Source organism: Phoca vitulina, unplaced genomic scaffold (genome assembly GCF_004348235.1).
Source record: "Phoca vitulina isolate PV1807 unplaced genomic scaffold, GSC_HSeal_1.0 scaffold10, whole genome shotgun sequence".
Classification (NCBI taxonomy): domain Eukaryota; kingdom Metazoa; phylum Chordata; class Mammalia; order Carnivora; family Phocidae; genus Phoca; species Phoca vitulina.
In genome coordinates, this window is record NW_022589713.1 from 20,705,687 (window position 1) to 20,729,674 (window position 23,988).

The 23,988-nt window shown below is 36.7% G+C and overlaps 2 protein-coding genes across 9 annotated transcripts in view; one reads left to right on the forward strand and one right to left on the reverse strand.

Annotated features, from left to right (window-relative positions):
- Positions 1–3,819, forward strand: part of MSL2 (MSL complex subunit 2) — a 32,908-nt gene extending 29,089 nt beyond the window's left edge. The window contains exon 2 of the mRNA XM_032408650.1: positions 1,082–3,819. Within this exon, the coding sequence (XP_032264541.1) occupies positions 1,082–2,673 (1,592 nt within the window). The 3' untranslated portion in view covers positions 2,674–3,819. The remainder of the gene's footprint in view (positions 1–1,081) is intronic.
- A 454-nt stretch (positions 3,820–4,273) lies between these two features.
- The window catches only part of PPP2R3A (protein phosphatase 2 regulatory subunit B''alpha), a 215,807-nt gene continuing 196,092 nt past the window's right edge, over positions 4,274–23,988 (reverse strand). For 5 of the 8 annotated variants that reach the window (XM_032408644.1, XM_032408643.1, XM_032408646.1 and 2 more), the window contains one exon: positions 8,395–8,527. In XM_032408644.1, the coding sequence (XP_032264535.1) occupies positions 8,395–8,527 (133 nt within the window). Of the gene's footprint in view, positions 8,528–23,988 lie in introns of all 8 variants that reach the window. The other 3 variants (XM_032408648.1, XM_032408642.1, XM_032408649.1) reach the window with 1 other exon arrangement.

A 23,988-nucleotide genomic window follows, 5' to 3' on the forward strand; every position in this document is an offset into this window, starting at 1 on the left:
TCTAGTTGCTCTCTCTTTCCTGGTACATAATCTACACAGGTCATTTATAATTTGGGAGACCACTTTCACTTTTATATGATATTGCTGTACTTAGGATACTTGTGGTTTATGACTAGGGTCATTTTGTATTTTGTCAGAAGAATTTTGAGTCTGGTAGTATGCCCTTTTTTCCTTTTGATACATTTATATATAATTTTTTTTTTTTTAAGATTTTATTTATTTATTTGACAGAGAGAGACACAGCGAGAGAGGGAACACAAGCAGGGGGAGTGGGAGAGGGAGAAGCAGGCTTCCTGCTGAGCAGAAAGCCTGATGCGGGGCTCTGTCCCAGGACCCTGGGATCATGACCTGAGCCGAAGGCAGACGCTTAACGACTGAGCCACCCAGGCGCCCACATTTATATATAATTCTTTTTTGTCATTGCATTTTGATTTTTTTGTAGGAGAGTTTAAGTTTATTTTTTCTTTCAATAAATGAACATTGTTCTTTTTCATCATAACATTTCAATCTTTTCAGTTTTAGATTAGTATATATAATAAAATGGTTTTTGAAATTATACTTTTTTTGGTGAAGATGCCTTTTACTGATTAATACCCTTAAACTATGTTTAATGAGGGTAGGGACTGAGTGTCTCTTGCTCATATCTTTTTCCCAGTGTTTAATACAAAATAAACAGCATGATTTTGTTCAGTATATTGTAGCATTACCGTGTTGTGTTGTGTTAGGTTGAGGTTCCAAGGGTTTTAAGCCAAGTTTGTGCTTTTGGTGACTGATCTTCACCTCTTTATAGCTTTTGGAGAAGAGGATAAGAAAGTGGACCAGAACATACGGTTTGGGAGAGAAATACAGAATCAAGGAAGATTCTGGTTTGAGATAAAGGAATGGGGAATATGGCATGGAAGTGAAGTGCACTATTGAGTATTTTTCCATTTCCTGTAAGATATATTTTTTGTTATCTGGTCTGGTGAGTTTAACCCACCTCAATTTTAATAGATTACTTATAATCTCATCTTAACTTCAGTATATGAAATCGTATATTTATTTTACTAAAATCTTTGCTTTCCTCCTTTTTCCCTCTTAGGACATTTGCTACAAGATCCTATTGCACCCACCAACTCCACCTGCCAACATTATGTCTGCAAACCTTGTAAAGGCAAGAAAATGATGATGAAACCTTCATGTAGCTGGTGCAAAGACTATGAGCAATTTGAGGAAAACAAGCAGTTAAGCATCCTAGTGAACTGCTACAAAAAACTATGCGAATATATCACACAGACTACACTGGCACGGGATATAATAGAAGCAGTTGACTGTTCTTCTGATATTTTGGCTTTGCTTAATGATGGATCATTGTTTTGTGAGGAGACGGAAAAACCCTCAGATTCATCCTTTACTTTATGTTTAACACATTCCCCTTTACCTTCAACCTCAGAACCCACAACTGATCCTCAAGCTAGTTTATCTCCAATATCTGAAAGCACCCTCAGCATTGCTATTGGCAGTTCTGTTATCAATGGTTTGCCTACTTATAATGGGCTTTCAATAGATAGATTTGGTATAAATATTCCTTCACCTGAACATTCAAACACAATTGATGTATGTAACACTGTTGACATAAAGACTGAGGATCTGTCTGACAGCTTGCCACCTGTCTGTGACACAGTAGCCACTGACTTATGCTCCACAGGCATTGATATCTGCAGTTTCAGTGAAGATATAAAACCTGGTGACTCTCTGTTACTGAGCGTTGAGGAAGTGCTCCGCAGCTTAGAAACTGTTTCAAATACAGAGGTTTGTTGCCCTAATTTGCAGCCCAACTTGGAAGGCACTGTATCCAATGGACCTTTTCTGCAGCTTTCTTCCCAGTCTCTTAGCCATAATGTTTTTATGTCCACCAGTCCTGCACTTCATGGGTTATCATGTACAGCAGCAACTCCGAAAGTAGCAAAATTGAATAGAAAACGATCCAGATCAGAAAGTGACAGTGAGAAAGTTCAGCCACTTCCAATTTCTACCATTATCCGAGGCCCAACGTTGGGGGCATCTGCCCCTGTGACAGTGAAACGGGAGAGCAAAATTTCTCTTCAACCTATAGCAACTGTTCCCAATGGAGGCACAACACCCAAAATCAGCAAAACTGTACTTTTATCTACTAAAAGCATGAAAAAGAGTCATGAACATGGATCCAAGAAATCTCACTCTAAAACCAAGCCAGGTATTCTTAAAAAAGACAAAACCGTAAAGGAGAAGATTCCTAGTCACCATTTTATGCCAGGAAGTCCTACCAAGACTGTGTATAAAAAACCCCAGGAAAAGAAAGGTTGTAAATGTGGGCGTGCTACTCAAAATCCAAGTGTTCTTACATGCCGCGGCCAACGCTGCCCTTGCTACTCTAACCGCAAAGCCTGCTTAGATTGTATATGTCGTGGCTGCCAAAACTCCTATATGGCCAATGGGGAGAAGAAGCTGGAGGCATTTGCTGTGCCGGAAAAGGCCTTGGAGCAGACCAGGCTCACTTTGGGCATTAATGTGACTAGCATTGCTGTGCGCAATGCTAGTACCAGCACCAGTGTAATTAATGTCACAGGGTCCCCAGTAACAACGTTTTTAGCTGCCAGTACACATGATGATAAAAGTTTGGATGAAGCTATAGACATGAGATTCGACTGTTAAATCAGTGGGTCTTTAAACCTACCTCTGGTAGGGAAATAGCTACAGTTTTACGGCAGCTATGGTTTTGTTGGTTTAACTTGCCGGAGCTCCTGCATATAGATCACTTGTATCAAGTGTTTTCATTGCTAAGTTATATGTGTTAGTGTCGGGGAAATAGTTTGCAGATAATGGAGGAGTAACCCTACAACTATATGTCCTTAGTTCTTACAGAACCTCATAGTTTGAGAACAAATGCTGATGCAACTGATTTATACAAAATGAACTTTGGCAAGGAAAATAACATTAACCTCATTGTTTATGGTCATGCTTTGTGCATAATCAAAGTTTATGATTAAATGTAAGGAAGTGGTATCTAGTCAGTCCATAAAGATTGTGCTAATTTTTTGTGAAAAAGTAGCCATTAGTTCAGGGGACTCAGTGCCGCCTTCAGATGCCATTGATGCTTCTCCTGTTGAAAAGCTGATGTGTCTGGCTCAACCTTTGTGCTGACATAATACCATTTCTGATCATGAAAATTGGCTACTGGTGTATGTAGCAGTTCTTAAATCAGCAGTATTATGAAAGAAAATTTGCCCCTCATTAGAATGTTGAAATCTGTCTTTTAAAAAGTGAACAAACTGAAATTCTGTCAAGATGCAGATGTTTAGCTGTTTATGACCGTTCTGAGTTTGAATAACTTTTATAGTTAGTCTGACTCATTTCTAGGGAAAAAAATTTTGAAATCCTTCACTTTTAGCAGTGTTCTAATTAGATAAATGAAGTGGAGAAGAGCAGTTTTATTCTGAAGGGAATTGAATTTAGACTATAGGATGTGACAGAATTTTAAAAAAATAATTTTTATTTAGAAATTGGGATTTATTTAAAATAATTTTGAAATAATGCCCCAAAACTTACCCAGGTTTATGCATTATATTTATTGCTATTGGCCACTTATTTGATTTTTGTTTGTTTGTTTGTTTCCTCTAATAGTTTCAGACTTTATTTTGAATATGCTCCTTTTCTCTTTTTTGGGGTGCTATTCATTATGAAGGCTTCTTTATAGAGGCCAAATAAAAAATGCATTTTTATGAAGCCTGTGCATTTAGGTAGGTTTGAAGCTAGGAGGATTTTCTTTAGAATGCTCTTTTGCATGTAAAGCACAAACTATGTTTCAGTTTAAATGCATGTCTTCCCTTTAATTTTTATGGGGAAGATAAGTGAGTCACAAACATTCTGTTGAAGGGAAATCTAGTCAGTTGCTTGAAAGAGCACAGCCCAAATAAAACAAGGACTGACTAGGTTGTAAAGAAATGACCTTATGATTTAAAAGAAGAATTGCTGCTTTGACAGTGCTTATTTAAAGAAAAATACTGCTGGAAAATTTCTAATTTCTACTACGTTCACCATCTCTCATGAGATCTGACATATGTTGAAGTTTATGTTTTGATTTGGCACACAGCATGTTCAATGATGGTTACTCACTTAGTACAAGACATGGAGAAGAAACCTTTGGACACAGAGCAGATGACACCTCCTTCTGTTTTGTAGTGTATCCTGGTGTCATTTTCTGTGAATGTGGTCAGGTAGAATTGTTTTTGTTGTTGGGCTTTCTTTTTTTTTTTTTTTTTTTTTCTTTTTTTTTTTTTGTCTCTTTCGGTGGGGTGGGGGTGGGCTAAAGCCATAGGAAGAAAAATGTGATGTATGTGTCCAGTATGTACTATTTTGTTTTTGTTTTGCAAGAAGAGTTGAACTATTTTTGATAACAAGAGTAAATGGTGGAAAATGCTTCTTAGTTGTCTTGTCTTTATTTGCTTTCCAAGTTTTGGACTTTTATTTAATTCCTCTAAGTGTTAGCAGTGTCTTATGAAACATGTATTTGCCTAAAGTTTGTAACAGTTTTGTGTTGAACCCAGATGCCCTGCTATATAAACTTGTAAATCTGTTCTTTATTCACTAATGATCACTGCAAAAATGACTAGAAATGAGATTGTACACATGGATGATTAGGATATATTTTGCAAATCTCCCAAACTTTCCTAATATTATGATCTTAAAATTCAGAGTACTTTATTTCTTCCCAAGTTTGATAATTTTAGTTTTGTGTTTTTTGATGCATGGGAGGTTGGCAATATAGACAAATCGGAAATCATTAGTATGTGAGGGCCTTGATTGTTATGTAATATTGCCAATGATTAATTCAGGTTGTTTTTAGCACAAGTTTCTCTTTTTTATGCTGGTATTCTCACTGCCACATTTTTGGAAACCTGTATTACACCTTAAATCTATCAATAAATATTAGTTTTCTAATTCTTTGTTGTAGAATACTGAGGAGTTTGGGATAGTATGCTCTGAATGGCCTATATTATATACATTTGGGGAAGAATAATACAGTGCCTTGATTTTTGCATTGTTTTTCTTTATACCATGAGTTATTTAGGAATGCTGACCAATGGCTGACTAGGGATGATTGAGAGATTATTACTGCAGTAACTGGATTGACTTTATCAGGATTTGAAACCATCAAAACAATAACAACTTTTAATATGACACATTTTCATTTGTTCTTTTGAGTGTTTGTTATTAACATACATCAAATGATAGAAGTGTTAGAACTTGGTGATTTATCTTTTTGGTTAGCTTCAGTAAGTCTACATTTCTGTGCAGAGCTATAATATGCTCCTAGGATAAAGAATTCCTTTTATTTTACTGTGATCTTAGTATTCTTGAAACAACTATATGGTGACCTTGCTGAAGAAAAGTAAAAGTTTTACAACAGATGAAAAATAAAATTTCCTTTCCCATATCATAGGTAACAAATATAAAATGTTTTAGAAAATACTAAGTTGAAAGTATAGAGTCAGAATCTAATACTTGGATGATAGTTTAACTTTTCTCCCTCCTTTCTAAAAAATTAGGTTTTAGGTACCTAAATAACAATCAATTACACATTCTTTTAAAAGAATACATTATATATAATAGGCTAAAAGTACATAAGGCTAAAGTCCCTTTTGATCCCTGTGAACTTCTCATTCCCTGTATCTAGTCCTCTTCCTTATCCCCCCAAAGAAAATAACTTCTCAGTTATGAGGTTGTGTTATCCTTCTAGAAATTCCTTTATGATTTTCCCAGGGGTTCAAAGAGTTATCTTTGAAACTCAAGTTTGTTTACAATGTTACTCTTTCAAATATAAAAATGAGGTGCAAGTGTGAATAAAACCAAAAGTGTGTAGTGATTACCTTAGTGAATGTGGTTCATATTTGACAACTTGTCTCTTTATTTAGTTTTGCAAAAAGGGAAAAACAAAAACAAGTTAAATCATGCAGGTTTCTCCACCCAAACACACTTTCATAACATTTCCAAAAGTTGAGCAATGACTTACCTCATTTAATCAATCTAGAATTTTATAAACACTTTGAATCATACACAATGACATAGATAAAATGCAGGGAAAATACACAGAATTTCATTAGTTGGAGTATGTTGGCAATTAATGTTTTGCTGTGAAACTCATTTTTCATTGAACAGCATCAACACCATGATAACCCTCAATTTAATTTAATTTTATTAAGCAGCCTGGGATATTGTAAAAACTTGAAATTTCCAGTTGGGCAGTAATGATTTTATTCAGTGAGATCTTTACCGGGAAGTCAAATATATACTGTCCTAGTTCCTTGGAATTCACATTTCTTGCATTCAACTCTTAAGAAAGGACTACAGTGAAACACTTGTGTCTGAAAATATGATAGTTTGGGTAACCTAAATTAAAATAGCTTTATCTTAAATGGAATGATATTGGTAGCTGTTACTTTTTATAGTAATTACAGACTTTTGAAACCAAATACAGACCAAAGTAAAAGCAAGAGGATTTCAGTAAGGAGATACAAGGTAAAAGCCAAGTAGTATTAAAAAAAAAAATGTATATTGGAAAATTAAATTTTTTTACTTTTTGCTGATGAGTCTTAGAAATAGTTTAGATCATTATGACTAATAAAACCTTTAAACTATATCTGGATTCTAAGAAAAATACTACCTTTTTAATATTTTAATCTGAAATTTAAGTAATTGCTTTCTCTCCCTGGTAAAGGGTGGATGGAATAGATGGTAAACTTCACGTATCACAAGTACTTTTAATCCTAATTTACTGGTGTGTTTGGGTTATTACATGTAGTGTTTCCTAAAAATTTAGTCATTTTTAAGCTTTTAGTTTGTGAACTATTAGATGCCAAATTTTAATATTTATCACTTTCTGTAACCATTAAATGGAAGATTAATTCTGATATGAAAAGTAAAATAACAGGCAACAGAGGATACTGAAAAAAAAAAAAACTATTACTGTACCAGTTGATGGTACATTTCCTAAATTGCACTTATCTCTACTTCTTGCCTACCATAAGCCCAAAGTTTATTTCATTTTTTGACTTTCACATCTGTAAGGGGGAACCAAAGCAGGTTGGCAGGGACACTATTCTGACATTTAGGACTTGGGGTTAAAGCAAAAAACCCAGGGGAAAGGGTGATGACTGACACAGATGGATGTTAAAGTTTCTTGCGAGTTTCTTTCACTTACACTATTAGAAATGTCCATCCATTTTCATAGTTTATTTTCAGTTATCTTTAAGGATATTGTAGGATTTGGCTGCACTGTGGCTTGCTGAAAAAATGTAAAATTCTGTAATGAACACATCTACCACTATAGTACAGATGAAACAGGTTTCTTTTATGGGTGGCATCACTATTTTCTTCCATTTTTGTGATAATTATTGAGGTGATGGGATATGTGAAATAGTTCCTTTTCAATATGAAGGGATAATATTTAGATTGAGGCCTTTACTGTTGGCTTAGTCTAATATTCAGTGATGAAAGGAATACATCTGGTAAGAATTTTTGTATATCACTAAGTCTTCAAGTAGGCCTTTTAATAGGAAGTACAGATGGGGTATCAACTAATTTGGAGATTAATAAGTCATTCAGTAATTCACAAATGTTAGATAAGTTAAAAGGAAACTTTTTTTCAAGTATGAGTCAAATTCTGTACTTAGAAGTTTTTTCATCATATTTTATATAAGATCCACAGGATGGGGAGAGATTATTCAGAACTTGCCAGCAAGGTTGGAAGGCCCAGTGGTTACAATACCTGAGGATGTAAAGTGACTAGTAGTTTGGCAGGTCATTGTGAAATTACATTAAACAAGTAAGTTCAGTATCTTTGAACTCCAGTACACATATTTAAAAAGTCTCTGAGATGTTTTGGCAGTGCTTTTATTACCAGGGGTAGGTCACTTCTGGAGGCCCTTAACTGCTTTTTTAAGTTCCAGAATGTTTTTGACTCAAGTTTTCTGCAAGTGAAGGTTTCTTCTGGGCTCCACAGGAGCCCTGAGGGGCCTCAGGGATGCTGGACAACAGAGGCAACTCCTGCTTTTGTGCAGAGAACTGTGCTTGGCACTGTCCCCGAGATATCCTTGGTACATTCAGGGGTGAAGAGTGCTGATTCACAGACTTTGGAAGGTGTATATCACTGTATTTATTTGGAGGAAAAGCTCTGCAAGAGGTTTGAGGCAAATTGGAGGAGTCCCCCAAATTGAGTATGTGTATCCAAACCTATTGCTTAAAAATGTTTTAAAGATCCTAGTGCAGATACACACTTGTAGAAATCAAAGCCTTTAAAAAGCAGTACGCAAACTGGAGCATCTCCACAAGAAAAAGACATTTAAAATACGTATCTCTCTTTTAAGACCTTGGCAGCTACTCTTCATCCACTGACTGAAGCTTTCCACATTTCTCTGAAAGGCTTGAGGTTACTATTTTACTTTTATTGCCTTTGTTTCCAATTTCAGAGGGAGAGACAGGTTCCTCTGTTTCATAATCTTCAAAGGAGCTGAAAGAACAAATAAAAGTGAGTTACTGATTTTTTTTTTTTTTTCAATGTCAATGTTTGGGTAGGAGTCAATATGGCAAACTAGGGACTGAAGACCGCCAGCTTGCAAAAAAGTACCCTCAGTTGCTAAATGACAGCTATTAACAACTAAGCCGCACTGGAGAAAATGCTTCCATCTAGAACAGAAAACATACTCTCCCTGTTCCTTAAAGCTCAAGTTCATGTTAGAATTTGTTGAAAATGTGCTGTATTTAACTTTCCCTAGGAGCATTGGTGGGAATGAGAACATACTATGGATGGGGCTAGATTGGGGAGGGTGTGAGGTCCATAAAGTACAAGCTTTATATGAATGCCTTCATTGAAGTGGCTTCCATGCAGAGTGGGGAACATTCTCACCCCACAAGTTGCTTTATAGCTTCCATGGTTTCCAAGACGTACATTTTTTTTTTTTTAAATATTTTATTTGACAGACACAGCGAGAGAGGGAACACAAGCAGGGGGAGTGGGAGAAGCAGGCTTCCCGCGGAGCCGGGAGCCTGACGCGGGGCTCGATCCCAGGACCCTGGGATCATGACCTGAGCCGAGGGCAGATGCTCAACGACTGAACCACCCAGGCACCCCAAGAAGTACATTTAGATGTGCAAGTATATACATAGAGCAGATTAAAGCCCATTCACGGATTTCCTTACATTCTTTACAGAACTTCACAGCATATTTCCTTTGCTTATTCCCCTTAGAAGTTATTGATATCTCCTGAGTTCCATTATCTTCTAGGCTATCCCTGAGAGTGGCCTTAGGCAGGGACAAAAAAGTATTTTATCTAGTGGGAATGATGGCTGCTTGAAATATTAAATTGATAAAAATGCAGAGGCTACATCTGGGCCCAGAAAAATATACGTGATAATTACCAACGTCTGTTACAGTATTTGGTATCCTCAGCTTAATCTTTTCATCCTTTGCGAGGACTTTGCACAGTATCTGCAGAAATTTCTGGACATACAGTCCCTTCATCAAAAAGATACCAAGGCTGTCTAATGAGGAAAAATATGTTGAGGCAGGTATGTCCAGTAGTAGAGGTAATACCTATTCAACTTTCTAAAACATTTTTGAATAGAGGGTAGAGAATGTTAAAAAAAAAAAAGCCTGTCTGATGTTTGGAAAACTTATCCTTGAGTACCAAATTTTGATCCTATCAAAAATTATTTACAACTTCATTTTGCAGAAATAGTCCATTCTATACTTAATTTCTGTTTCCACTCTTCCCCCACCTCCTTGAGGCCTCAATGTAACTGGCATCTGCTGCATAAGGAGGCATTAGGGAGGGTACTGCTTTAATGGAAGTGAGGCAGGGTTGATGGTTGAGCCTCCCATTTCTGGAACAAAATTCTCAAAAGTTAGTTCTAGCAATGCAGTATCAGTTACTGTGACTGCTTATTTCCTGTCAAGAGTGGAAGACATTTTCTTCCTCTTGGTGCTCAAACTTAACTGAGCTCTCAGGATCTTCTCGGTACAGATCTGCGAGTAAGTTAGGCCTGAACTGAGACTCACTCAATAAATATGTGAGCTTCTATTCCAAGCATGAGCCAAATGCTAGGAATACAATGGTGAAAAAGACAGAACTAGCCCCTTCCTCACAGAACTTGTACCCTAATGGAGGCCATCTGGAATAATGGTAAAAGTGTTTAGCCTTAGAGCATGAGCTTTGGAAAAGTCAGGTTCCAATCTCAGTTTGATCACTTAATGTGATTTTGGGCATGTTACTTAACCCCCTCTGCATCAGTTTCTTCAACTAATGAGTTATAATAGCAGTTCCTACCCCTGATAAGGGTCAAGTGGAGATTAAATCATAAACTCTTGGAAAATGTTAGGTATTATTCTCATGATAGAGAAATGCTGGGGCTTACTGGAACAGGATGGTGACATCTAATCCTGTATTGGGGGGCAGTTTCACATACTTTGTGTGTCATTTGTGAATAAGATTTTTACAAAATATTTTTTCCCACTGTAGCCTCATACCAGAAATGGGGTTTCTAGTAATGGATTTGATCCAATCTAGTACATAAAGATACTCCAACACCCTGTGGGTTGGTTATAGTGGAATGCGACCGTTATATCTTCTATACTTTAAGGGCACCAAGAGCAGTACTATGCACAGAGACTTTGGAGGAATCTTCTGGATTGAGGGAGTTCATTCAGAACCTTTTATCAGTGTCCTGGAGACTTCTACTCTATCTCAGTGTTTCTCAAATAGGGGTGATTTTTCCCTCCTGGGGCCATTTGGCAATGCCTGGATGCATATTTGATTGTCACAACTGTGTAGGTCCTCTTGGCATCTAGTGGGTAGAGTTCAGGGATCCTACCTACATCCTACAATGTGCTAGACAATACCTCACAACAGAATTATCTAACTTAAAGCATCAGTGCTGTTGAGAAACCCTGCTCTAACTCTTGTCTCTTCAATGTCAGTGCATCCCAGCGTTCTGGATTAAGGTGTTCTTGTTTTGTACTTTCCTGGACAGTCAGTCTTTCTTAAGGCTTTATTCATCACTTGTTTACCTGTGGTTTCTAAATGTTCATGTCCAGCCTTTTTCTAACCCGGAGACTGCCATGTATCCAACTGCCTACTCTATGGCTCTTCCATTATGGCAGTATATACAAAGCTGAACTCATCCTTCCCACACACCTGGCTCTACCATAATCTACCCACTTAAAGCCAGAAATCCAGTGATCCCAAGTTTCTCTTCCCTCCTCCTTTGCCCTCCCTTCTTCAAATCTAGCCAGTCTCTTCTACCATTTACAATAATACATGGACACAATCTTGCCTCTCCCTCCCTATTGCCACTGATTTAGTTCAGGGCACTATATTTTCATTGCTTGGATTATTGCAATAGTTTTCTTTTTTTTTTTTTTTTAAAGATTTTATTTATTTGACAGAGAGAGAGAGACACAGCGAGAGAGGGAACACAAGCAGGGGGAGTGGGAGAGGGAGAAGCAGGCCTCCCGCGGAGCAGGGAGCCCGATGTGGGGCTCGATCCCAGGACCCTGGGACCATGACCTGAGCCGAAGGCAGACGCTTAACGACTGAGCCACCCAGGTGCCCCTATTGCAATAGTTTTCTAACAGCTGGTCTTCCTGCCTTCACTCTTGTCACATACTCTTTGCTGTTGCCATACCAGGCTATTTATCTTGTCAAAATGGATTATGGTCTTGGGACTGAATGCCACTGTACATGTTCCTTCGTGGCCTGCAGTGCCCTTACCCTTTGGTTAACTTGTGTTCATCTTTTAATCTGAGATGGCATTTATTTTATTTTTTTTAAGATTTTATTTATTTGACAGAGAGAGACGGAACACAAGCAGGGGGAGTGGGAGAGGGAGAAGCAGGCTCCCCGCTGAGCAGGGTACCTAATGTGGGGCTTGGGACCCTGGGATCATGACCTGAGCCGAAGGCAAGACACTTAACGACTGAGCCACTCAGGCCCCCCCTGAGATGGCATTTAAAAGGTTCCTGAATGGGGCGCCTGGGTGGCTCAGTTGGTTAAAAGGTTCCTGATTCCCAGTGCCTGAGTAACCATTTTTTTTTTTTTTTTAATTCATTTATGTAATCTCTACATCTGATGTGGGGCTAAAACTCATGACCCTGAGATCCAGAGTCACATGCTCTTCTGACTGAGCCAGCCAGGTCCCACATCTGTCTGTCTATGTATGTATGTATGTATGTATGTATGTATCTATCTATCTATCTATCATCTATCTATCTGTCATCTATCTATCTGTCATCTATCTAATTTTTCAGTAGGCTCCATGCCCAGCACGGAGCCCAAAGCAGTGCTTGAACTCATGACCCCGAGATCAAGAACTGAGCTGAGATCAAGAGTCAGACGCTTAATTGAGCCACCCAGGTGCCCCATTAAAAATGTTTTAAATTTAAATTCCAGTTAACATACAATGTAATATTAGTTTCAGGTGTATAATATAGTGAGATTCATCACTTTTATACTACACCCGGTGCTCATCACGACACATGCACTCCTTAATCCCCACCACCATCTCTTATTTAGATGTCTGCAAGGATTTCCTTATTTTGTCTCCCTGCTTCTATTCTTGTACCACTACTGATCTGAAGATTACTATCTTCAAAAGATGTAAGTGGGATTATATTACCTGCTTGTTTAGCTCTTTTTCAATAGCTTCCTGAGGCCCTGCATGATGTGGCCCCTATGAATCTTTCCAGCCACATTTTCCTCTGTTTCTCATTATATTCCAGCCATAGTAGTCTTTTAAAATGTCCTCAACACATTGTTTCCTGCCTCAGAGCCACTGCATATATTTCTCCCTCTACCTAGAACATTTTTTTTTTTTTTAAATTTTATTTATTTATTTGAGAGAGAATGAGAGAGAGCACATGAGAGGGGGGAGGGTCAGAGGGAGAAGCAGACTCCCTGCCGAGCAGGGAGCCCGATGCGGGACTCGATCCAGGGACTCCAGGATCATGACCTGAGCCGAAGGCAGTCGCTTAACCAACTGAGCCACCCAGGCACCCCTACCTAGAACATTTTTGCTCCCTGGTTTTTTCATAACTATTTCCTTCTCAACCTTTAGGTTCTCAACACCTCAGGAAATTTCCTCAGCACCCTAAATTGCAAGTCCTCTCTCCATTATTCATTCACTCTGTTTCCTTCACAATTATATAACTGTCTTCCCCACTTGACTCTAAAGTGTCCATTTTCCAACTCACTAATTTCCTTGGGCTGTATATAGTATAGTGCCAGGCACTAGGTGCTCAAAATGATGAATAAAAACTGATGTCCTAATGCTCTTTGTGAAGTGATGTGTCTAGCTGTCAGGGAAGGCTGGAGTATGGTGAGGGTGCAGTAGTCCTCTTGAAGTCGCTGAAGTCAGAACTGTAAGAGTCTAAACTTTATCCTGTTCTCTAGGAATTCCTGAGGGCACAAATGAAGATTATTTTATGAAGTATTCTATTAATTAAACTGGCTATTTTTGAATGAATAGCAGGGTCAGAGGATTGAAGCAGAACTCCTAGGATTCACAAATAGTTCACTAGAAAGCCTAGGTATCAAATTGAGAACAAATTATTTAACCTAGTATTAACATAGTGTTGTTAGCGTAAGGGAAAATAAGGGGTATTTTTGCTAGCAATATGTTGCCTTTAGAAACCTGTTTCTCTAAGCAGTTTTTCCTTCTCAGATGAGCAATTTCTGGGCAAAAGTATTAAGGCTGGTTCTGCAGATTCCTTGAATGAACAGAAATAATGACTGGCACATATATGGTCTAAAAAAGGAATTGTGTGGTTTCAGGGTGTTTCTGGGAATTGTGGTTTGATTCCATTTTTGGGATTCTATTTGCAGGGGTAAAGGGATACAGTATTTGATTCGGGGTTTGTGTCTGAGGAAATCTATGACATCTGGTGGCCATAAGCATAGAATAAAATGTTAAATAGTTCTTTAATTTGGAGTCTATAATGCTTTAGAAATAGGAGAGGATGAGTCTTACCTTTATACTTTTAAATCCTAACTCGCTTATATAAAATGGATTAACTGAAATACTTTAGAAGTTGGATATTTGGTTCAGTGCATTTCCTTGTTGACCCCATTCAGTAACTAGAAAATCTTTTGTTTCAACTCTTGTTAAAGTTTCTTAATATGTACCATCCACTTTCTTGCCTCAGAAAGTTTATCTCACTTCATTTTTGATCTCTTGCAGTTCCCTAGGGTCATGAGCCATCAGTTGTTTATTCTTACTTAGTTTGAATGTAGATAGTATAAAAATGTGGGTTAAATATATTCTAATTATGAACTTGAAGAGAGGGATAGGGTTTCATTCATTTTTATTACTAACCACAGTGCCTGGCACTGAGTAAGTACCAGTGAATCTCTACTGAAATAAATTAAAATTGGGCTTTGACTTGTTACGTTGAATGCAGGAAAAATTAAAAACATATATTAAATTCAGGTCCACAGAAAGGTGCTGTTTACTGAGCACTATAAAACATGGATTCAGAACTATTTTACTTGTAAGATTATAACACGCTTTGGAATATTAATTCCTGTCATTCCTTCTTTTTCTCTTCTCATGCCCCAATATACATACACATTACCTCCTTTTCCCCATTATCCCTGCTCCTCTGTTAAATTCTCCCACCTTGTTGAGAATAGTCAGACTCCACACAACCCCTTACTCCACACTTGACTCTTACTAGCTGCATTCCTGGAAGATGATCTGGTGGGTTTTGGGCTGGCCTTCTTTGCCTGCAGCACCTTATTTTCCAGTGCTGATGGAAGTGTACAACTCTTACAAATAAGAGTAATTCATATAAGTTTATATTTAATATAAAGGAAAAAACTACTTTTAAAAGCATTCAGGAGTAAACAGTTTTAGATTTTCTAAATGTCCAATAATAGAGAAATGGATGTGAGTTATTGCTTGAGAGAACACTTCTGAAGCATTAAAAGTCATGTTTTTGAACATGCTAGTAACAAGCATCAAAAAGAAATATATTAAAGTGTAAATAATGGTTATTTCTGGATGACTGAACCAAGGGTGATTTTAGTCTCTTTATAATAAATTTCCCAATTTTTCTGCAGCAAGCCTCTATTTCTCTACTAATCAGATAAAGACTCTCAGAATAAAAAAAATTGTTTTTAATCTAGATTAACAAATGTAGGGGTGCCTGGGTGGCTCAGTCGGTTAAGCGTCTGCCTTCGGCTCAGGTCATGATCCCAGGGTCCTGGGATCGAGCCCCGCATTGGGCTCCCTGCTTGGCGGGAGGCCTGCTTCTCCCTCTCCCACTCCCCCTGCTTGTGTTTCCCTCTCTCGCTGTGTCTCTCTCTGTCAAATAAATAAATAAAATCTTAAAAAAAAAAAAAAGAGGTATCCATTCATCCTATTAAAAAAAAAAATAGATTAACAAATGTAAAGCTGTTGGTAAAATACCAGAAAATCCTGTGAGAAATATTTTTAAGATAATGTATTCTTTTTTTTAAAAAAGATTTTATTCATTTATTTGAGAGAAAGAGCACGAGAGGAGGTAGGGTCAGAGGGCAAAGCAGACTCCCACTGAGCAGGGAGCCCCATCTGGGGCTCAGTCCTGGGACTCCGGGATCATGACCTGAGCCAAAGGCAGCTGCTTAACCAACTGAGCCACCCAGGCACCCCGATAATGTAAAATGTTCTTGACTAAAAATGTGAAGTAAACAGATATTTGTCAAATTGGCAGAAAGGTTTGTTTTTGCTTATTGTAGGTCTCAGTTTCCTAAGATAGCAACATGGAGGACTCTTTAGCCTGCTTTACATAATTTTCTTATTGCAGAAATTGTAAGAATGTTAATTATAAATAAATTTAGCGTCCTAACCTGTTATCTTCATATAGGTGGCAGCTGAATTGATTTACGTAACTGGCACCCTGTCTGTTTCCCCCAAGACCATTCATTACCTTGAATTTATACAAATGCTGTTGTATGCTGTGATCATGTTGTATGCTAGATGTGATAATTCACAGTGTTTGCAGCCTCAATGTTCGCAGTCTTTCTATCTGGAGTCATTGCTAGGTTACTACTGAAGGCTTTACTTAAGTACCAGCCTTGAATTAGGTGGTACAGGTACCTGACACAAAGGCTACCTATGATGTTTGTTAGATGGCAAAGTAGATAGAGAATTTCAAGTTGTTTTTGGAGGGTTAAGTTGTTTGGATTCCTGCAGTTATCTTTGTAGTGAGGGTGGCTGCTGGGACTGTTGCCTTCTGTGCCACTCAGTAAACATTTCCTAAGGATCTCCTACATCTCCTAACATTTTGCCAGGTGCTAGGATTAAAAGATGAATAAAACAGCGTTCTTTGGGGGCGCCTGGGTGGCTCAGTCGGTTAAGCGTGCGACTCTTGATCTCAGTTCAGGTCTTGATCCAGGGTCATGAGTTCAAGCCCCATGTTGGGCTCCATGCTGGGTACTGGAGCCTACTTAAAACAAAAAAACAAAAAACAAAAACAAAAACAAACCAAAAAACCAACCAAACAAAAAGCCAGTGTTTTTGCCCTGGAGAAGCCCAGGTTCTCGTGGAAACACAAACAGCTCCATTTTTCCCAGCATTTATATGCCAGACACCATTGGATACATTATATGTAATTCTCGGTATAGTTCTGTTGTTTGTGCATCATATTCACTGTGTGCCAGATGCATGCCATGTACTGTGCCCTGGGAATGAAGGGAACAAGGTAGGCAGTGGGATGGTAATGTTGCAGCCGATTAAATTCCAGCTCAGAGAGGTTATCTAATGTGGCCAAGATCACAGAAGTGGTAGTAACAATAGCCAGTGTTTATTGATGACATAGGTACTATCCCTAAGGGCAAAGGATAAAGATACTATACACATCGTCTTAATTCTTTAAACAGCTCAGTGTGGCAGGTGGTACCCTCACTGTATAGGTAATGCTGAGGCTTGGATGCCTGGGACTACACAGCTAGTTATGTGATAGAGCAAGGGTCTGAAATTATTAGGTTTGTCTAACTCCAAATTCCATGCTCTTAACCATGATGTTATGTTGTATCTCTTCCCATATAGGGAGTAGTAATAATAGTAATAGCTACTGTTTATCAGGTATCCACTATGTGCCAGGTGTTTAGATATATTATCTTAGATTGTCACAACCACCTTGGAATGTAGTTGCTGGAGTCTTCTGAAACTGAGCCTCAGGAGTCAGATAACTTGCCCAGCTGGTGAGTAGGAGGTAGAACCGGATCTGTCTGGCTCCTTCTTAAGCCTCTGCTCTTTCCATTGTACCACCGTTCTTCCTCCATTTCTAATATTTGAGTCTTGTAATTTTTGTTTGACAGACTCACCCTGATGTATCTGTAATTACTCTTGAGATGAAGCCCTAGGTGGTATAACCTTGGGATTCTGGGTCTGGCCTTGCTTTTGAATGTATCAGTCAGCTATTAACAACTGTAAACAGGTCTTCCTTTTCCTTTGACATTCTAGTACTCTATAGGCTCTGGCTGTTGTAAGCCTCCTCTCCCCTCAGGACCTCATCACTCACACGTGCGTTATGGAGGCCTTATCTTATCTCCTACAACATGAGCAGAGGAGTGTCCAGCAGAAGCTTCTCATATACACTGGTCGAATTTCATTACAGCTGGTCTCTGTGTTTCCTCTCATGACCCCTCCCCTTTTCTGCTGTCTGCACCCCTTTGCCTCTCCTCTCTCCCTCCGGGCACACCACTGCCTTCTCCGCGGGCCACAACGGGAAGGAACTTCTGCTTGAGCCAGTTATTTATTCTCTTTATCTGCCATCACTTTTTCTTCTTTTTAGACTAACTTCTAAGTGTTTACACCTGCTATCTCTATTTTCTCCTTCCTTTTATAGCAGGTTACAAAACAATATGTAGTATAAATTCCATTTTTGTAAAACATGAAATGTCTAGAAGGGAAGACAGGCTGTCTCTGGATGGTGGATTTTAGATGAAGTTTTTTGTTTATCTGTGTTTTCTACCTCTTCTGCTGTGAATACATACCACCCATGTATTACCTATTTAAACATATTACCTATGTAAACAGATAAGGGAGAAAACCTTTTTCCTATTTATCAAAGTAATACATGCTTGTTTTATGAACCTTATAAATTATAGACCAGTATAAAAAAGCAAATTACTTGCAATCCCACAGCCCAGAGTTAATGGTCTGTAGCCTTAGCTTTTAGCTTGTATATCATAGATGTACACATATGTCATAATGAAATATTACAATTTTCTAACCCTGTCATGTTTTTGTGTAAACACAAAATTTAAATGTTTGCAAAATATGACACATAGATACCATGACTTACTGAACCATTCTATTACTGTACATTTTTGTTACTTTGAATTTTTTAATTTTAGAATGACCAGTGACCAATGCCAATTGTTTGGATAGAACAATTCTATCCAAATTTCTGATGATTATTTACAAACTGGAATTGTGAGTCAAAGGGTATTAATTCAGGCTGTTGCTACATACTGTCAAGTTACGTTCCAGGGAGGCTGGGCCAATTTGTTTCTACCATCAGTATCTGAAAGTGTTTGTCTTACTGCGTAGTGAGCCTAGAGTGAGTTGTTACTGCAGTGTGCTTCCTCTATGAGAGCAGTTAAGATGGAATACTACTCAGCCATCAAAAAAATGAAATATTTTTGCCATTTGCAATGACGTGGATGTAACTAGAGGGTGTTACGCTAAGTGAAATAATCAGAGAAAGACAATATCATATGATCTCGCTGATATGTGGAATTTAAGAACCAAAACAGGATCATAGAGGAAGAGAGGGAAAAATAAAACAAGATGAAATCAGAGAGGGAGACAAACCATAAGAGACTCTTAAGCATAGGGAACAAACAGGGTTGCTGGAGGGGAGAGGGGTGAGGGATGGGGTAACTGGGGGATGGACATTAAGGAGGGCATGCGATGTAATGAGCACTGGGTATTATATAAGACTGATGAATTACTGACCTCTACCTCTGAAACCAATAATACTTTATATGTTAATTGAATTTAAATAAAAATAAATAAATTTAAAAAATAAAGCCAAAAAAATATTTGTGTGTGTGTGTGGGGGGGCTTGTTTCTCTTAGAAAGAAGCAAATCAAGTATTTCCAAGGATTTTTCTAGTGGATTCCAGGAGGCCAGATCTGCATACCTATTAAAGAGGCCGCATGAATGGTTCGAATTTGCCATATCAGTGTCATAGGGCAGTGATAATTCATGTCCTTAAATTTAAACATTGATTTTATCAATAACCCTTTGAACTCTGAAAAAAAAAAAAAAGGTAAGATACTTTAATTGCATCTATCTGTTTTCCCCGCTTAGTCAGGGATCCTGTCTGTGTTCACGAATATCCAATAATGCTTAGTATATAGTAGTAATACAAACATTTACTGAATTAATACTATCTTTTAACAAATTATCTTTTAAAAAATTGTTGCCAATTTCATAAGCTAAAAACTTTTTGACTCTTACTTTTTTTTTTACAAGTTTTACTGAAATATAATTTACATGTAATTCACTGATCTTAAGCGTTCAATGTGTTTTAGTAAATTTTTACAATTGTGCAACCAACACCACAATCTAATTTTATAACATTTTCATCCCTCCATCTGCCCCTCCTCTCCTTTGTGCCTGTTTGTATTCACTCTCATTCCTGGAACTAGGCAACCACTGATCTGCTTTAAGGCTCTACAGTTTTGCCTTTTCTAGAAATTTCTTACAAATGGAATCATATAATATGTTAGTCTTTAGTGTTTGGCTTCTTTCACATAGAGTGATATTTTTGAGAGACTCATCCATGTTGTTGCATGTATTATTAGTTTTTTTATTTACTGAGGTATAACTGACATACAATGAATTGCTCATACTTGTAAAATTTGACTTTTTGTATGTACCTGTAAGAGCATTACAACATTCAAGATCATGAAAATATCCATTCCCCCGCCTCCCAACCAAAGTCTACTCATGCCCCTTATATAATCACTGCTCCCCTCCCCAGGTAACCACTATTTGCTGTCATGATAGATTAATTTGCATTTTCTAGAATTTTAAATAAATGGAATCAAAATGGGTTATACTTTTTTGTCTAGCTTCTTTCACTTAGTTTATTTTAAGATCCATCCCTACTGTGTTTATCAATAGTTCATTCCTTTTATTGCTGAGTATCATTCCATCTTATGGATATACTATATTTTATCAATTCACCAGTTTGATGGATATTTGGATTATTTTCAGTTTTGGGCAACTATGAATAATGCTGCTGTAAACATTCATGTACAAGTCTTTGGGTGAACATTTTTCTTAGGCAGATTCCTAGGAGTGGAACTGCTGATTCACATGATGAGTGCATGTTTACTTGTTAACAAATTGCCAAACTCTTCTAAAGAGGCTATATAATTTTACATCCCCATCAGTCCAATGTATGAGGTTCCAGCTTCTCCACATCATGGTCAACTAGTGATTTTAGTTGGTCTAGTGGCTGTGTGGTATATCTCATTGTGGTTTTAATTTGCATTTTCCTAATGTCTAACAATATAGAACATCTTTTCATAGAACTATTTGCTGTTCGAATCTCTAATTTAGTTGTGTTTATTTAGATCTTTTGTCTCTGTAAAAGTTAGGTTATTAGTCTTTTTATTATTGAGCTGTAAGGATTCTTTACATATTTTGGACATAAGTCCTTTATCAGGATGTTTAGGGAATATCTTCTCTCAGTCTTTTCATTTTCTTAATGGTGCCTTTTGAGGAACAATAGTTTTTAATTCTGAAGGAAGCCCAATTTATTTTTATTCCTCTTGCTTAACTCAAGGTCACAATGATTTTCTCCTGTTTTATTCTAGAAGTTTTAGAGTTTCTGCTCTCACATTTAGGTCTTTTATCCATTTTGAGTTATTTTTGTATATGGTATGAGGTATGGATTGGGGGTCTTTTTTTTGGCATGTGGATATCCAATGATTTCAACGTCATTTTTGAAGACTTCTCCACTGGTTGAAAATTAATTGGCCATCCATATTAGGGTCTATTTCTAGAGTGTTTAATCTATTTTTATACATGCCAATGCTACAATGTCTCAATTGTTTGCTTTATAGTAAATTTTGAAATCAGGCAGCCTAAGTCCTTCAATTTTGTTCCTTTAAAAAAAAGTGTGGCTATTCTAGGTATTTTGCATTTCTACATAAATTTTAGGATCAGTTTGCTAATTACTACAACAAAAGCCTGCAGGGATTTTAATATGGAATTCGTTAAATCTGTAGATTTGTGGGAACTGACATTTCAACAGTTCTTAACTTTCTAATCCAATTTAGGTCAGCATTATTTTTGCAGTTTTCAGTGTGCAAGTATTATAGTTCTTTGGTTATATTTATTCTTAAATATTTTGTTCCTTTTGATGCTAATGTGAACAGAATTATTCTTTTTATTTGAATTTCCCTACTGGTGTTCACTGCTAGTACATGGAAATACAACTAATTTTTGTATATTGAACTTGTATTCTGAGATCTTGCTAACTACTAACTCATTAGTTCTGGTAGCTTTCAGGTAGATTCTGCTTCAGGTCTTTTATCTGAAGTATTTTCTGCTTCAAAGTTATGTAATTTATGAATAGATAGTTTCACTGCTTCCTTTACAATCTGAATACTTTCAAAGTCTTTTTCTTGTCTTACTGCAAAACATAGGACCCTCAGTTGCAATGTTGAGTAGAAACATCCCTACTTTGTTCTTGATCTCAGGGGGAAGGCATTCAATTTTCCACTGTAAGTATGATGTTAACTCTAGATGCCTTTTATCTGGTTAAGGAAGTTCCCTTCTATCCTGACATGGGTAAAAGTTATTGTGAATGGATGTTGGAATTTGTCAAATGCTTTTTTGTGTGTCCATGGAGATGACTGTTTTTTGTCATTTATTAATATGGTGTATTAATAGATTTTTGGATATCAGCCAGCCAGCATTCTGTTCCTAGGATAAGCCCCATTTACAGTATATAATCTTTTTTATATGTTGCTGGATTTGATGTGCTAATATTTTGTAATAATTTTTATATTGATGCTCTTGAGGGATATTGGTTTGTAGTTTTCATTTCTTGTGTATCTTTGTCTGGCTTTGGTATCAGGGTAGTATTGGCTTTATAAAACAAGTTTGGAAGTACTCCCTCCTGTTATTGTCTGAAAGTATTTGTGAAAGATTGGTATTATTTTTTCCCCCTTAACAACTATTTGACAGAATTTATCAGTGAAACCATCTGGACCTAGACTTTTCTTTTGGTGGAGACCTTTAATAACCAATGCATTATCCTTACTTGATATAGTCTATTCTGATTGTCCGTTTCTTCTTGAATCAGTTTTGGTACTTTGAGTCTTTCTAGGATTTTGTCCCATTTCATCTAAGGTGTGAAATTTATTGGGATAAAGTTGTTCATAATATTTCTTTATAATTATTTTAAGTTCTGTAGTGTCTATAGTGTTGCCTCTTCCATTCCTGATTTTGTTAATATATGCCTTTTTTTCTTGATCCAGATAAAGATTTATCTTTAAAAAAATCTTTACAAAGAGCCAACTTTAGGTTTCATGAATTCTTTCATATTGTTTTCCTATTTTCTATTTCATGGATTTCTACTCTGATCTTTATCATTTCCTTATTTCTACTTATTTTGGGTCTGGTTTGCTCTTTTTCTAGCTTCTTAAAGTAGAAGCTTATATTATGATGTTAGACCTTTCTGAGGCTTCCTCTAAACACTGCTTTAACTGCACCTCATACATTTTCATATATTCTTTTATTTTCATTTATTTCAAGATAATTATTAAGTTCCCTGTGGTTTCTTTTTGACCCATGTGTCTTTAGAAGTATTATTTAATTTCCAAATATTGTGGGATTCCCAGATTCCTGTTACTGATTCCTACTTTAATTCTATTATGGTCAAACACTTTATTTACTGTAATCCATTTGAATTTATGGGATCTTATTCATTTATCATATGGTCATGTGTACTTGAAAAAAATGCATATTTTACTGTTGTTTTGTGGAGGGTTCTCTATTGATTAGATAAAATACATTGTGTTGTTCAAGTCTTCTGTATCCTTATTGTCTCTAGTTCTATCAGTTACTGAAAGAGGAGTGTTGAAATCTCCAACTGTCATTGTTGAACTGTCTGGCAATTTTTGTTTCATATATTTTGGGGGCTCTGTTAAATGTTTAAATACATTTAAAATTGTTAAAATTGGCTATTAACTATTTGCAAATATATATGCAAACTATAACTATTTGCATTTTCACTATTGGTGAAGTGGGAATTTTCATGTTTATTTCCTGGGTGAAATTTCTGTCTTTTGACTGTTTTAGAAGTGGTCATTATTTATGTTCTTATAATTGATTTTAAAGAATCTGATTTATAAAAGAACACTACTGGTCATATGATGCAATCCAATTTGTTTGCCTTTTGGTTGTGATACATAATTTGTCACTTTTTAAATGTACTCAAATCTGTAAGTGATTTCCTCATAAATTTCTCCCATTTCCTTTAAGCTTTTAAAGTCTATTTATTTACATGCAGATATTAGTTTAATATGTACTTTTTTCACTCACCACAGAGACACATTTTACTGACTGGTCTTTTCTTGACACATTTAAGATACTATCTTTATCATATACATATCCTGTATCTCACCATACCTTTCTTTCCCAAACTCACTGCTATTCTTGTATATATGTGAATTTTAGAATTAGCTTATCAAGTTCAATGATATATTCTGGGGGATTATATCAATTTAATACATTAATCTTAACATGGCAAATGGTCATTGTATCTTTTGGTTAAATTTGGTATTTTCTTCATATATATTTTCCAAGTCACCTTTTTTCTTGATATTAATGAATGGGATTTTTCCCTATTGTATTTTTAGCTGGTTATTTCTGGGGTGTGGGATTAATAACCTTTATCATTAA